This window comes from Oncorhynchus clarkii, chromosome 7, assembly GCF_045791955.1.
Source record: "Oncorhynchus clarkii lewisi isolate Uvic-CL-2024 chromosome 7, UVic_Ocla_1.0, whole genome shotgun sequence".
Lineage (NCBI taxonomy): Eukaryota > Metazoa > Chordata > Actinopteri > Salmoniformes > Salmonidae > Oncorhynchus > Oncorhynchus clarkii.
The window spans coordinates 44039556-44051910 of NC_092153.1; the positions used below are offsets into that span (position 1 = coordinate 44039556).

Sequence of the window (12355 nt, forward strand, 5' to 3'; positions counted from 1 at the left end):
CGCAGCCGGCCCCGACAGGGAGACTCATGAGGCAGCGCACAATTGGACCAGCTTTGTCCGGGTTAGGGGAGGGTTTGGCCGGCTGTGGTATCATTGTCCCATCGCACTCTAGCGACTCCTTGTGGCGGCTAGGCGCATGCACGCTGACTTCGGTCGCCAGCTGTATGGTGTTTCTTCTGACACATTGGTGCGGCTGGCTTCCGGGTTAAGCAAGCAGTTTGTCAAGAAGCACTGCAGCTTGGTGGGGTCGTGTTTCGGAGGATGCATGGCTCTCAACCTTTGCCTTTTGCCTCTCCCGAATCTGTACGGAAGTTGCAGCGATGGAACAAGACTAACTACCAATTGGATATCACGAAATTGAGGAGGGGAAAAAAAGGGGTAAAAAGTTCTCCAAAAATAAAAATATATTTTCCAAATGGAGGGCAAGGAAGAGCTTTGTGCACGTCTCTGTGTGTGGAGTAAAGGTGGTCTAGAGGTTTAATTGAATGCAGTTATATAACGTAATGATATATATAACTGCATTCAATTCCCCGGCCACTAGGAGTGCCACTTCTGGATGAGCATTTTTTTTCCTATTGATGATTAAATGCCCCTTTTTTAAGTCAAAACAACTGTTACAATGATGTTCTTGTGAACAAACTCTGTTAATCATTTGTACAATCCGTGTGCTTCCAGTGTTGAAAGCTCCAGATCGGACCTGAATAAGCTACCAGTTCTACCCACCAGAGTCCTGAGAGAGCACCCCTCCCTGGCTTACTGGTAAGCAGTGCCACATTAGAAGCACTTTAACCACAAATGCACAGGGGGAATTAATCCAAGTGGATTACACACAGTCCCATAGATACCAGACCGCCGCCCTGTCGATACCACCCATCCCCCACCACATTCCCATCCCCATCAAAGGGTTTTTAATTGTAGCTAACACCTGGATGCACAAAGCAATTATTTTCCCATGCAGATGAGGGTGGATGTGCACCCAGTGTTCTGCCTGGTACCAGCAGCCTGTTTATCTCAGATGGGCTGTATTCATTAGTGCTCTGTTAATTAGACTGGCTGGCCAGTGGCTCTACTCTGAGTGCACCCTGCACAGCTAGGGAGGTGCTGACTTCATCATGTCCTCATGGGAGCTAGGCTGGAGAGGGAGGGAGGGAGGAGGAGGAGGCCAGGCACTGTTTTAGAGCTCCCGTGTCTCTGTGCCAGTGTCTTGAGTGCATGCTGCCGTGTCTTCTGCCTCAGCGGTCATCTGAGGCTGCAGCTCTGCTCACTGATGAACAGCAGCTGGAGTTAGATCAATGGGCAGATTGGAATTACAGGGTTGTGTGTGAGTGTGCGCACGCGCTGCAATCCCTCCATACTGTTAAGGAAAGGGAAACGGGATATTTAGCACAACTGAATGCATTCAACCAAAATGTGTGTTCCGCATTTAACCCAACCCCTCTGAATCAATCCATGCTGTTAAGGGGGATGATTGCAGTGGGAACGAGATGGGATGTGTGTGGGAGCTGAGAGGGAGATGAGATCCATTGGCTGGCCAGGTCCGTAGGCCAGCCAGAATTGTCTGCATGAACAGGCAGAATGTGTGTCAGGGAAGGACTGTCTCACCACATCCCTCAGTTTGGGGATGTTACAATCGGCGATGGATGAATCATTACAGCTTTTATTTATCTGTTACAGTGAAGACCGAGTGATTGAGTGCCACGAGAACCTGAAGGGCCTCAGCAGAGGGCAAGCCATTGTGCAGTAAGTAACGTAATGAATTGTCATTTTATGTTCATCTGGGTCAAGTGCATGAAGGAAATGAGCTGCTGTGCACCTCTAGTCCAGCACGTTCATCAGGACTGCTCCCTCCGCAGCTCCCTCTGTACAGGCTACTCCTGGGTGTTGTTGTTTAAAGGGGATTGCTGTTGCGCTACCAGAATGTGTCATTTAATTAGGGAACAGCTAGCTCTTACTGTGGGCAGACAGAAGCGTGTGGCAGTGGTCTGCTTTGTTTTACCTGGGAGAGATTAGCCTAGCGAGGTCATCCACAACCCGGGGTGTATGATTTGAGTTGATCAGTGGACTGCCCCTCTCTCTGTCAAGGCCATGTACAGAAATCGATGGCTCTGCCACTGTAAATGACAGTCTGGTAAATGACTGGGGCTTAAAGCCCATTCTAACCTCTGTGCAATGGCCGCTCACGGACATCGATGAAGTGTAACTGCCTGAATTACTGCTAACGTGTCTCCCTCTGTTTTGAAGGTATTTGGCCTTAGTTGAGTCCCTCCCTACATATGGAGTCCATTATTATCCAGTAAAGGTAAGAGCTGCACCCTGTATCAAACAGTAGAAGGCATCCAATATCTGTACTGTTGTGTTCATGTTTGCGTTCCCATCTGACTAACACTGTTTGAGATTAAGAAGTAGAGTTGTCACGATACCAGTATCGCGATACTACAATACCTGATTTTCCATGGAAAAAAGGAAAACACAAAGCAGGCTGAACTCTTTGGTCCTTTTAAGAAACCTACTGTATGGAAAATATTGTGTGCTATAGCTTTGGGGAGAAAAACATGTGATTCTGATGACAACATAAGGCTGCTTGTTTCGTTATGGCTGTTTTACTCAAGAAATTCAGTCCGCTTCATGTTTGGTTTCCTTGCCACGATACCTCTGAGTATCGCGATACTGGTGTTGTGACAACCCTATTAAGAAGTAGTTATTTCTCATCGAAATACAGCCATTTTCCCTCTGGAGGCTGATTGGGGACTTAAGCTGGGTGTTTGCTCCGGCCGCATGCTTAGTTAACTGATGACTGAGTGATCCCTCTCTCTCCCAGAGCCCCAGCTCCCTCCCAACTCACTCATTAAAGCAGGGTGTCTGAGCACATCAAACGCTGGTGTTAAAATGACTCCCTCATGCTGTGGATTTTTAGGGCTGCTTCAATGTATTTGATCTTCCCTTGTGCTGCTAGCCTAATGGGGTAATTGCCACAGTAATGGCCCTTAGTTTAAAACTGTACCACTGAAGCAGCTCTTAATGAGTGGTGTGCCTCGCCTTCTCAACAGGACAAGCAGGGCCTACCGTGGTGGCTGGGAGTCAGCTATAAAGGCATCGGACAGTACGATTTACAGGACAAGTTGAAACCTCGGAAGGTAGGTTGGCCTCCCTTTGTATGTCTTGTGGCTTTTGTTCCTTTTGTCATTCCTATGCTCTAACTCAACACCCACCCCCACTCCTCTGGTTAATAAGCCACCAAACTGTAAATGACAGCAACAAAAAGCTTGTTCTTGGCCAGTGTCATGGAAAAGTGGAAAAAGAGAGGGAGGAAAGGGAGGTGAAATTGTGTTATCAACGTGGGGGTGGCAGGTAGCGGCGGCAGGTAGCTTAGCAGTTAGTGCGTTGGGCCAGTAACCTGAAGGTTGCTAGTTCGAAACCCGAGCCGACTAGGTGAAAAATCAGGTTAGTTTTATGGAGTAACTACAATGTTTATCCATCCTCAGTTTTCTCCTATCACAGCCATTACACTCTGTAACTGTTTTTAGTCACTATTGGCCTCATGGTGAAATCCCTGAGCGGTTTTCTTCCTCTCCTCTCTCTCTGAGTTAGGATGGATGCCTGTATAGTGATTGGTTGTATTGATACACCATCCAAAGTGTAATGAATAACTTCACCATGCTCAAAAGGATATGTCTCCCTCCTTCTCTAACTGATAATGGGGTTGTAGAGGCCCAGTTTACCTTACGGCTCAGCTCCGGTGCCTACATACGCCATAGACATCATTTACCCACACGCTTTTGTTGTTGGCTCAGACAGATTGCGTTCAGAGAGGCCCAGCTCATGAGCTCCATCAGCAGCAGGTTTTCATTTAGAATGGAAAATCAATGTGTTTATGCAACAAATGTTAGTGCCTGGAATCGTATCGCGCCGAATCATTCCTCTAATCAAACTGATTCACACCGAATCATTTCAAACTATAACGTATCAGAGCCCGTGTATGTAGATGCGTATCAAATTGTCTTGAAAGGGAAAGATAAGATTCCTCATTTAGGGTGTAATGTTAATAACTACGACTGATTACAAATATGAAACAAAGTTACAGTTTTGGCCTTTTTAAATATAGAAAATGCTACTTTTGAAAAAAAGATTGTCTTCTCATTATCTCTCTAAACATCCTCTGCTCACTCGTGAGGGGGGGGAGATCGATAATTACATAACGCAATATTATTTTTGCGTTAGTACCTGCAGCAAAAGTCCAGTATTTATTTTCAGCACTTTTGATTTCCATGACTGATCAAAACTTGTTTTCTCTTGTCCCTCTGTAGCAGACATATGGTGAGCAATGTATTTGAAACATTGAATTGCAATAAAATCACAGTATCGAATCACAATCCATATAGAATCTCAATACATATAGTATCGGCACCTAAGAATGGTGATAATATCACATCGTCAGGTCCCTGGCCATTCCCAGCCCTACTTCTCACCCACTCTATTTTCAGGGGACTATGTTACTTTCTATGCACGTTTTGTCTTGTGTGTTTAATCGGCCAGCTTCGTGACTAGTATGTGTCTTACCTGTTCCGTGTTGGATACCTGTTGGCACAGCTGGATGTGCTGTTGCAGCGAATGCCAAGGCATTAATGGACATGTCCCACTTATTAAACCCAGCGTATCGCAGCTCCTTTCCCAGCAGCCCTCCCAGTGGAAGGTGTAATTATGGCGCGCCATGGGGAGCAGGCAGGCAGGGCTCTGGAGCTGGCACCAAGCCAGCCTGGGCTGTCTCTGTGAGGGGCGCTCTGCTCTGAGAGAGAACCATGCACCAGCCAGACCAGACCAACCCAACCCACTGACCATAAAGGGAGGGGGCATTCATGCCAAAACTCCTCCTCAGCAGTCCCCTGGTGAAAGGGTGGACTTTTAAAAATTGTACATGCTTTTTTGTTGTTGTTAAGTACCCAACTCTAGCTGCTGTTCTAGAAGGGCCTGTCATCTAGTATAATATTGATAGTGCGTCCTGTTGAGGCTGGCGGCCTTTGTATTCAGCGCAGCCCCCCTCTGCCCTTCTCCCAGCATGCTGGGCTCATTATGCAAAGCCGCCTGTCATTGTGTGTGTGTTTTGTCTCTTGGAGAGCAAACAATTGATCAAGTAATAAAACACAATCACCTTGGCAGGGGGGCTGAGAGACGCTTGGGAGGCTGGGAGGGGCTTGTGAGGGGGAGCTGCAGGAGGAGGAGCCCACTTCTGCACTCCACTCGTCCCCTGAGAAATCGTGGGGCATCGGGATGAAAAGGCTTTTAATTGAGGTTCTCCCAGAGTTCAGTGACATGCGCTGAAAGAAATTACTGTAGCTCAACCTCTCATTATCCTCCTCCTCATGGATGTCAGTTTCATCACAACGTCATGAATGGGATGAACCACAACTCTCTATCCGTGCCTGCTGGGGTTAAAAGGACTAGTAAGGATTCTCCCAAAATGTCAATAGTAGCCAACATGTCATTCTGATAGTCTGTCTATTGAACTGCGTGTTCAAGCATACCACGACTATGGAAGAAGGGAAGTTTGCATTTGAATGGGTAGAGGACTGAAGACCATGCAGGAGAATCAAATGTATGCTAGAGCACCACGTTTTATACAAAAGCTGTACTATAAATGAAAAGGGATTTCTAAGATGGTCAGAGGAGCAAGCATCCGTGATGTAGAGCGCTTTTAGAGCCCAGCTTGATTCATACAGGCTTGAATCATTCATGAGCTCTTTTTCACTCGCTGTCTCTCTCTGTATGCGTTTCAGTCCATCTTACCCTTCTCCGCAAGTCATTTGACACTGTTCTTTTCTTCTTTTTTTTATAAAAAAAAAATCACTTGCAGGTCCAGATACATGATCAACCAATGTAAGCACAGCTCAGTAAGGATGAAATTATTTCGGGTAATGATCATATGACAGACCATACATTTTGGTCTTGGAACAGTAAACGACTGCTCAAATATTTAAAAGGGTGTTAAAATCGAATGCCAGCTGTGGCAGTGGACCATACAAATCCATTCCATACAAGCCACTTTAACCCTAGTATATATTGGGTTAAAGTCATAGCCTTAATGCGTGTTTGTGGAGTCTAGTCGACTGTAGCAATCTCTCCCGTCATGCTTCTGGTGGAAATGTTCCGTGTTACCAGCCAGCCATGTGACATGGCATGAGAAGGGTGTGGCCGTACGCATCCTGCATAGGGGTGCGAGTCACGGCCTTTGACACACAATCATTTATAAAAAAATGTATCCTCAGAAATGACTCTTTCAAGTCACAAAGCCCTGGGGGGTGGTCTGGGGAGGTTGTTGTGGGTTCCGGGTTGGGTCTGGATCAGAAAGTTCTGGGACTATCTATGACCACATGCTTTTTGGCATGTACTCTGCCTTTAATGAGAAGTGTAACAACTGAAATAAGACCGAGATGGGGGACCTACTGTTCTGTACTCCAGATGACTGAACGGCGTCTCTCCACCTCGTGTTTTGGTGGTGGTTTGAAGGCTGTTCGCAGCACTGTCTTGGACTGTTCTCTGTCTAGACGGTGTGGTCTTGTAATCAGAGTTTGAGGTGTCACATTTTTGACATATTTTGGCAGTCACTACCATCGTCCACACTTGAGCACCTATTAAATGTGTGTGTTGAAATTATCGAATGACCTTGTTACGTAAACATGACTTATCTGTGTCTTTTCTGAATGTGCTCTACTAGTAATTGAGTAATAAGTGGCCAGGGGGTTTGTGAATTGAAGATGAGCCTGTGGGAAGTATGGAGGCTGCTGGTTCTCATTGTTCAGTAATTACCATGCTCCCAATCCACGGCACGGTGAGACTAGGAATCTAATTGATTAGGCTAGGCTTGCAGTATCATCTGGAGCAGCAATGGAGAAACTGGTTGACTTTACTACTCCGGATCTCTGGAGATGCTTCTCTTTACAGACTGTAAATCATAAACTACTGCCTTTTTGCTTTTTTTTGGGGGGGGGGGCTAAAGTCTTGAAGTCTGAACTATTATCTTGTGAAACATTGCTACCTAATATACTAAATGTTTGTTATTGGCTACAGCATTTGTTTTGTCAGTTGCAGAGTTTGTTACATTTTTTATTTGAAGACAACCTTGTGGTAGTTTGGTTTGCTGGTTTAAGTAACTGGCTTTAGAGGTGTAATGAGAGATTCTTCATTGTCAGGTAGGGCCTGATTCGAAGAACTGACCGAGCGCTGTCCTGTAGTCACAGCGAGGTGAGGGAGGAACCTGCTATTAATGATTAGACCAAAGTAGTAGATTCCTGACATATTTGCCTTGTGGGAGCATTTGGAGGCTGGAGTTGATGGCACTCCAAACAACAGGGGTTGGCAAGGTATATAGAACAACATCACAGAGGGTAATGAAGGTGCTAGAGGTCAGGTATGACTAGAAGGCTAATCTAAGATCTGTGGATAAACGGAACTGAAGCAGACTGAAAGAGGGTAACAGCGGTCAGTTCTCAGAAGATGAGGTAGAATACCTTTCTGTGTGCACTGTACACAACCTGTTCATCAGGTTTGACTGAAGAGGAAGTGAGTGAGTAACACAGAGAGAATTAGAGAGAGGTGCAAGCTGGGTGAGGTGTCTGTGATGTCAGAGGAAGTGGGGGGAGAGGGGTGGAGCCTGCTCAGCTGAAACTCTTCCAACACCTTTCTGGCTGCCTGAGAACAGACAAGAGCGTATTGTTCAAAGAAGTCTCTAGCCCTGTGGGAAACAGCCAGAGGGTTCAACAGCACCCTGATAATTCACCAGGGATTTAGCACTAAAACCTGCTTTGGTAAGCCTTCCATTTACCTGACTAGGTAGTTTAGGATATATTCAGTTATTTTGTTGTCTTTCTGTTTTTTTGGGTTACCTGTTAGTAACTGTATGTTAACGTGCTGTGTAATCCACCATTTTAAACCAGACTGACAGTATACTGGCAACATGTAGAACCTGTTTTAAAAAATAAATAAAAAATGGTTGCTGTTGTGGTGTCATTTAAAAAATGTACTAAGAGCAGTTTTCAGATCAGAGATGAGTGAAAGAATAGCCAATATACACTGCGATGTATGCTACAAAGTACAGTGTCATGGGCTGGGCTTCTTGTGAGATGATTTCGATTTCTCGCTGAGGACTGTAGGTAGTCTATGATATATTACCCATATGCCTCTGTAGTCCAGGATAATGTGTTCTATTATTTAGAGCTCTGACTGTCTGCCTGGCTCGCCGGTACCTGGTAGAGAATTGTTTATTAAGACCCTCTGCCGTAAATCTACACCCCCGGATTCTGGTGTTAGTGGTGGATTCTCTGTTTCTCACATGACATGAGAGATCCAAGTCTCTAAAGAAATCCCGTTTTTCACTGTAAGCAGATGTTTCACCCTGACTGAAGTGCACTCCTCCTTGCCCTGTTTTCAGCGCTCTCCCTTCAGGCAGAATGAAATGAGAGGCTTAGTTTTCAGCTAGGCAAGTCTTGCTCTCGGTGCCGGCTTCATTACGGAGTAGTAACTAAATTGACCTTCCACCTGACTGACAGCCACTCTGTTCACAGCTGCTGCTGTTAATGTTGCAAGTTCACTGGAATTTAACGAAGTGCCAAGAGAGAGGCTGGTGTGTCTGGGACAACGCTAGAGTGTTTTTCCATGCTTGTGGCGTTTTCTTTGTGTTTTGATGGTACACACATTGGACGCCTCAAGCAGTTTGGAATGAATAAGGATGTAAATGTTTGTTTTCATACAGCGATGTATCAAACCACGTCTCTTTGTAGGTCTGCTCTCACTCAAACAAGGCATGGTCCCGTATACTATGTACTAAGTTGTGTGTCCTGTTTTCTCTCTGTCTGCAGTTGTTTCAGTGGAAGCAGCTCGATAATTTGTATTTCCGTGAGAAGAAATTTGCAGTTGAGGTGAACGACCCTCACAGGTGAGAAAACCGATACTGGATACATCGATCGATCCTGGGTCATGTTCTGTTGGGCCTGACATGGCAAAAAAATGTTATTGGACAGGTTGCTGAAGTGCCTCAAAACGTTTTGTGCCTACTGGACTAGACCCAGAAATCACTCCTTATATTTCCAATACTAGCCTTTCGGAAACATTACACCTGGTGTCCGAAGCCTTAGTTGTCTGTCTGCTGCTTCTAGCCCTTTTCAGAGCCTAGTGTTAATGAGCTCTCTCTCCAATACAACAACCTGCTAGTCACAAATGAAGGCCTTCCTTCCTGTTTTAAAGGACTGCTGCAGTCTGTGTTCTCGGGACATTGCAGCACTTCTAGCCTCAGTGCTTGATCACAGGTTTAACATGGTGCTGCTAGCCAGTTTGGCTGTAATTAAACAATCACTGGTGCAAAACTGACCTAATGTTGCTCTATCTCTCCGCCCTGAATGAATGTATTGAATTACGGAACCAGTCATGAATTTGGATGTTGAGTGAGTTTATGCGAGCAATTGTTTTTGTTATCCCTGATTTGTGTATGATTCTGATACCAGCACCGATCATACCATGTTATTAAAAGTGTATCCACACGTGAGATCCAGGTATTCCCGGTCTGGATTAAAGATATTAAATTACTCCTAGCAGTAACATGAGTGATTTAAAAAATGTGTGTGTCTATCTGTCTCCGTTAATCCACAGAAGGACAGTGTCCAGGCGTACATTCGGGCAGACCGGATCGGTCATCCACTCGTGGTATGCCAGCCACTCTCTGATTAAAACCATCTGGGTGATGGCCATCAGTCAGCACCGGTTCTATTTGGACAGGAAGCAGAGCAAAGTGAGTGTCTTCTCTTCACTCCCCCCTGCATCTGGAGGCTCTATGCTGTTCCTAGCCTTATCTCAAGGCCTCATCACCCTCGCCACGCTATCGGATCTATCTCCACACACCATCTCTCCACTCCACCATGCACATCTGGCTTGTCTTTACCTTTAACTCCTCCCAGTTGCTAACATGTCTCTGCCCCAGTATCTTATGTGTGTTGTACTATTGTTAGACTAGCCCAAGCTTGGCTATGGGGATTCTTGAAGTAATGCTGAGTTGCTTTGTTGTTTTATTTGATGAATCAACTGAAGGGCCTTTTTGGATGTGTTTGTTTAGATTGTGCATATTTTAGTAGGTTGTTGTGCACTACTGCTGTTTCCAAGTTGAGTGTGAGCGATGAGATTTGCTCCGAGGGGGTGAATGAGTGCGCGTGTGGCTGCAGTCAATGTTTTTTTTTTGCCTTCCAGAAGCAGATGGGACTTCTACCAGTGCTCATCCCGGAATAGTGCTGAGGCTGATTAATGACAGAGAGACCGAGCTCCGCTCCCAGCCTAAACAGAAGCATGCAAACGGGTCTCTCATCGCGCGGCACAATCATTAAGATGAAATACTGACTTTATCTTCTCTCTCTCTCTCTCTCTCCAGTCCAAAGTTGCCACAGCGAGAAGTTTGAATGATATCACCATGGACCTGACCGAGATCAGAGCGCCCAGGATCAGTAAGCTGTCCAGCTTAGAGAGTAAAGACCAGCTCATCATGGCCAGCAACGGATCCCTCATCTCAGCAGGTAGACAATAAGCTTAACAATCCAACTACGCTGGATGGACCTATCTGTCTTATTGGCTCCCATTTAAGACAAGTGATGGATTAGATTCGATGAAATTAGTGGTCATCGTGGTCTAAATATAATGCCTGCCTGTTGCAGGATCAGCAGACTCTGAGGTGAGCGAGGAACAGAAGAAGAAGGTTGCTGACCTGAAGAAGAAACGGCAGGATCTGCAGGACTCTCTGACTCAGAAACTGGAGGAGCTCAAGAAGATCTGCCTGCGAGAAGCTGTAAGCATCTTTAGCATTCTCAAGGTCCTGATTTCAAGTAGATTATATCCCAGCTGATTTGTTCTGTTTTTTTGTTGTTGTTTTGTTCCTCCAGGAGCTGACAGGCAGTCTGCCTAAAGAGTACCCTCTAGCCTCGGGCGAGAAGCCCCCCGTGGTCCGTCGGCGCATGGGGACAGCCTTCAAACTGGACGACCTCTTCCCCTATGACGCGGTTAGTGTGGCAGTCACAGGATGGGAGCAGCGCTGGCTGTCATAACAATGTTTGCTAATAAATCTTAGGCTTGATTGACATTGTAGTGAAATGTTGTAATCATATATTTAGACTTCGTTCTGCACGTCTGTGTTTAAAATTCAGTTTGTGCTGTGTGTTGTCCGGCAGGATCCCCACCTGAGGAACCTGGAGAGCAGGTTTGCCCTGCAGCAGAAGATCGTGGAGGCGGCGAAGAAACTGGCCAACGAGGCTGAGCTATGTAAGACAGTGAAGAAGAAGAGGAGGAGGAACTGCCTAGACGCCATGGGGAAGCTGCATGAGATTGAGGACGAGATCAACGAATACAGGGTCAAGATGGGCAAGAAGCCCACCCAGAGAGCATCAATAATCATAGCAGGTAGCCTACACCATGCCATATCAGCCGGCAGACATCACAAACTGTCACAGTGATAACATGGTTTATATTGAGTGTAGCTTATAGAGGGGTCAAAGAGATCAGAATTCCTGCCAGAAGCACCTTGTCTGTATTAGCCGGAAAGGAACTAGACTCCAGGCGATGGATTTTTATCAGATGTGGATTTGTTTATTTAATGGCTTCTAATGAAATGCCCAAAACAAGCACGTCTAAAGCCTTAGTCTCTCCCCTTTTCTCAGATGATGTGAACCCCGCCGAACTCAGCTCCCTGTCCGACAGCCTTACTCTGGACGATGGTGAGTGCTGCGGAGGTTATATCATTCATTCATTCATGCGTACATGCATGCATACATTAGCTAAACCTCTGTATCATCCCCCATAGCTCTTAGCAGACCATGACAATGACAGTTCCTTCCCCTGTGTGTTTAAGACGAGGATCTGGGAGACCAGAGGCAACGGTCCCGCTCGGTGCAGTACTCTCCCCGGCCCCACCACTCAGACACCCTCAGTCTCCACTACCAGTCTGATCGACGGGCCTCAGCTCACAACCAGCTCCAGGACCTCGGCATCAACAGCCGGTAGGCACACTTGGCACGGGCCTGGCTAGTGGCTTCAGCTCTACTGGCTCTGGGCTGTTTTGTTATTCAGTCTCAGTGTTTCAGTTATTCTTGGGGCCCGGAGAACCATAGCAGCAGCCAGTATAAACCTGTACAGGAGAACTAGGGAGGGCCGCCTGCATTCCTACCAGCCGCCGCCGCCTCTCCTACTGCCCACCACAATCTCCTCTTATCAGCCCAAACGCGCTCCACTTTTAAAAATAGACGGCAGTAAGCTAAGGAACAGACCACAATCCCAAGGAGGGGGGAAAAAGCAGACCGGAAACGTTCAGAATTTGAATGTATTCGCTCACTGT

At 46.2% G+C, this 12355-nt stretch overlaps 1 protein-coding gene across 2 annotated transcripts in view; it reads left to right on the forward strand.

Annotated features, from left to right (window-relative positions):
- LOC139413349 (FERM domain-containing protein 4B-like) overlaps positions 1-12355 on the forward strand; it is a 39634-nt gene that overhangs the window by 22324 nt on the left and 4955 nt on the right. For both annotated transcript variants that reach the window (XM_071160607.1, XM_071160606.1), the window contains exons 8-19: positions 676-759; positions 1675-1740; positions 2242-2299; positions 3048-3134; positions 8850-8926; positions 9637-9775; positions 10406-10547; positions 10686-10816; positions 10911-11027; positions 11196-11424; positions 11682-11738; positions 11873-12020. In XM_071160607.1, the coding sequence (XP_071016708.1) occupies positions 676-759; positions 1675-1740; positions 2242-2299; positions 3048-3134; positions 8850-8926; positions 9637-9775; positions 10406-10547; positions 10686-10816; positions 10911-11027; positions 11196-11424; positions 11682-11738; positions 11873-12020 (1335 nt within the window). The remainder of the gene's footprint in view (positions 1-675; positions 760-1674; positions 1741-2241; positions 2300-3047; positions 3135-8849; positions 8927-9636; positions 9776-10405; positions 10548-10685; positions 10817-10910; positions 11028-11195; positions 11425-11681; positions 11739-11872; positions 12021-12355) is intronic.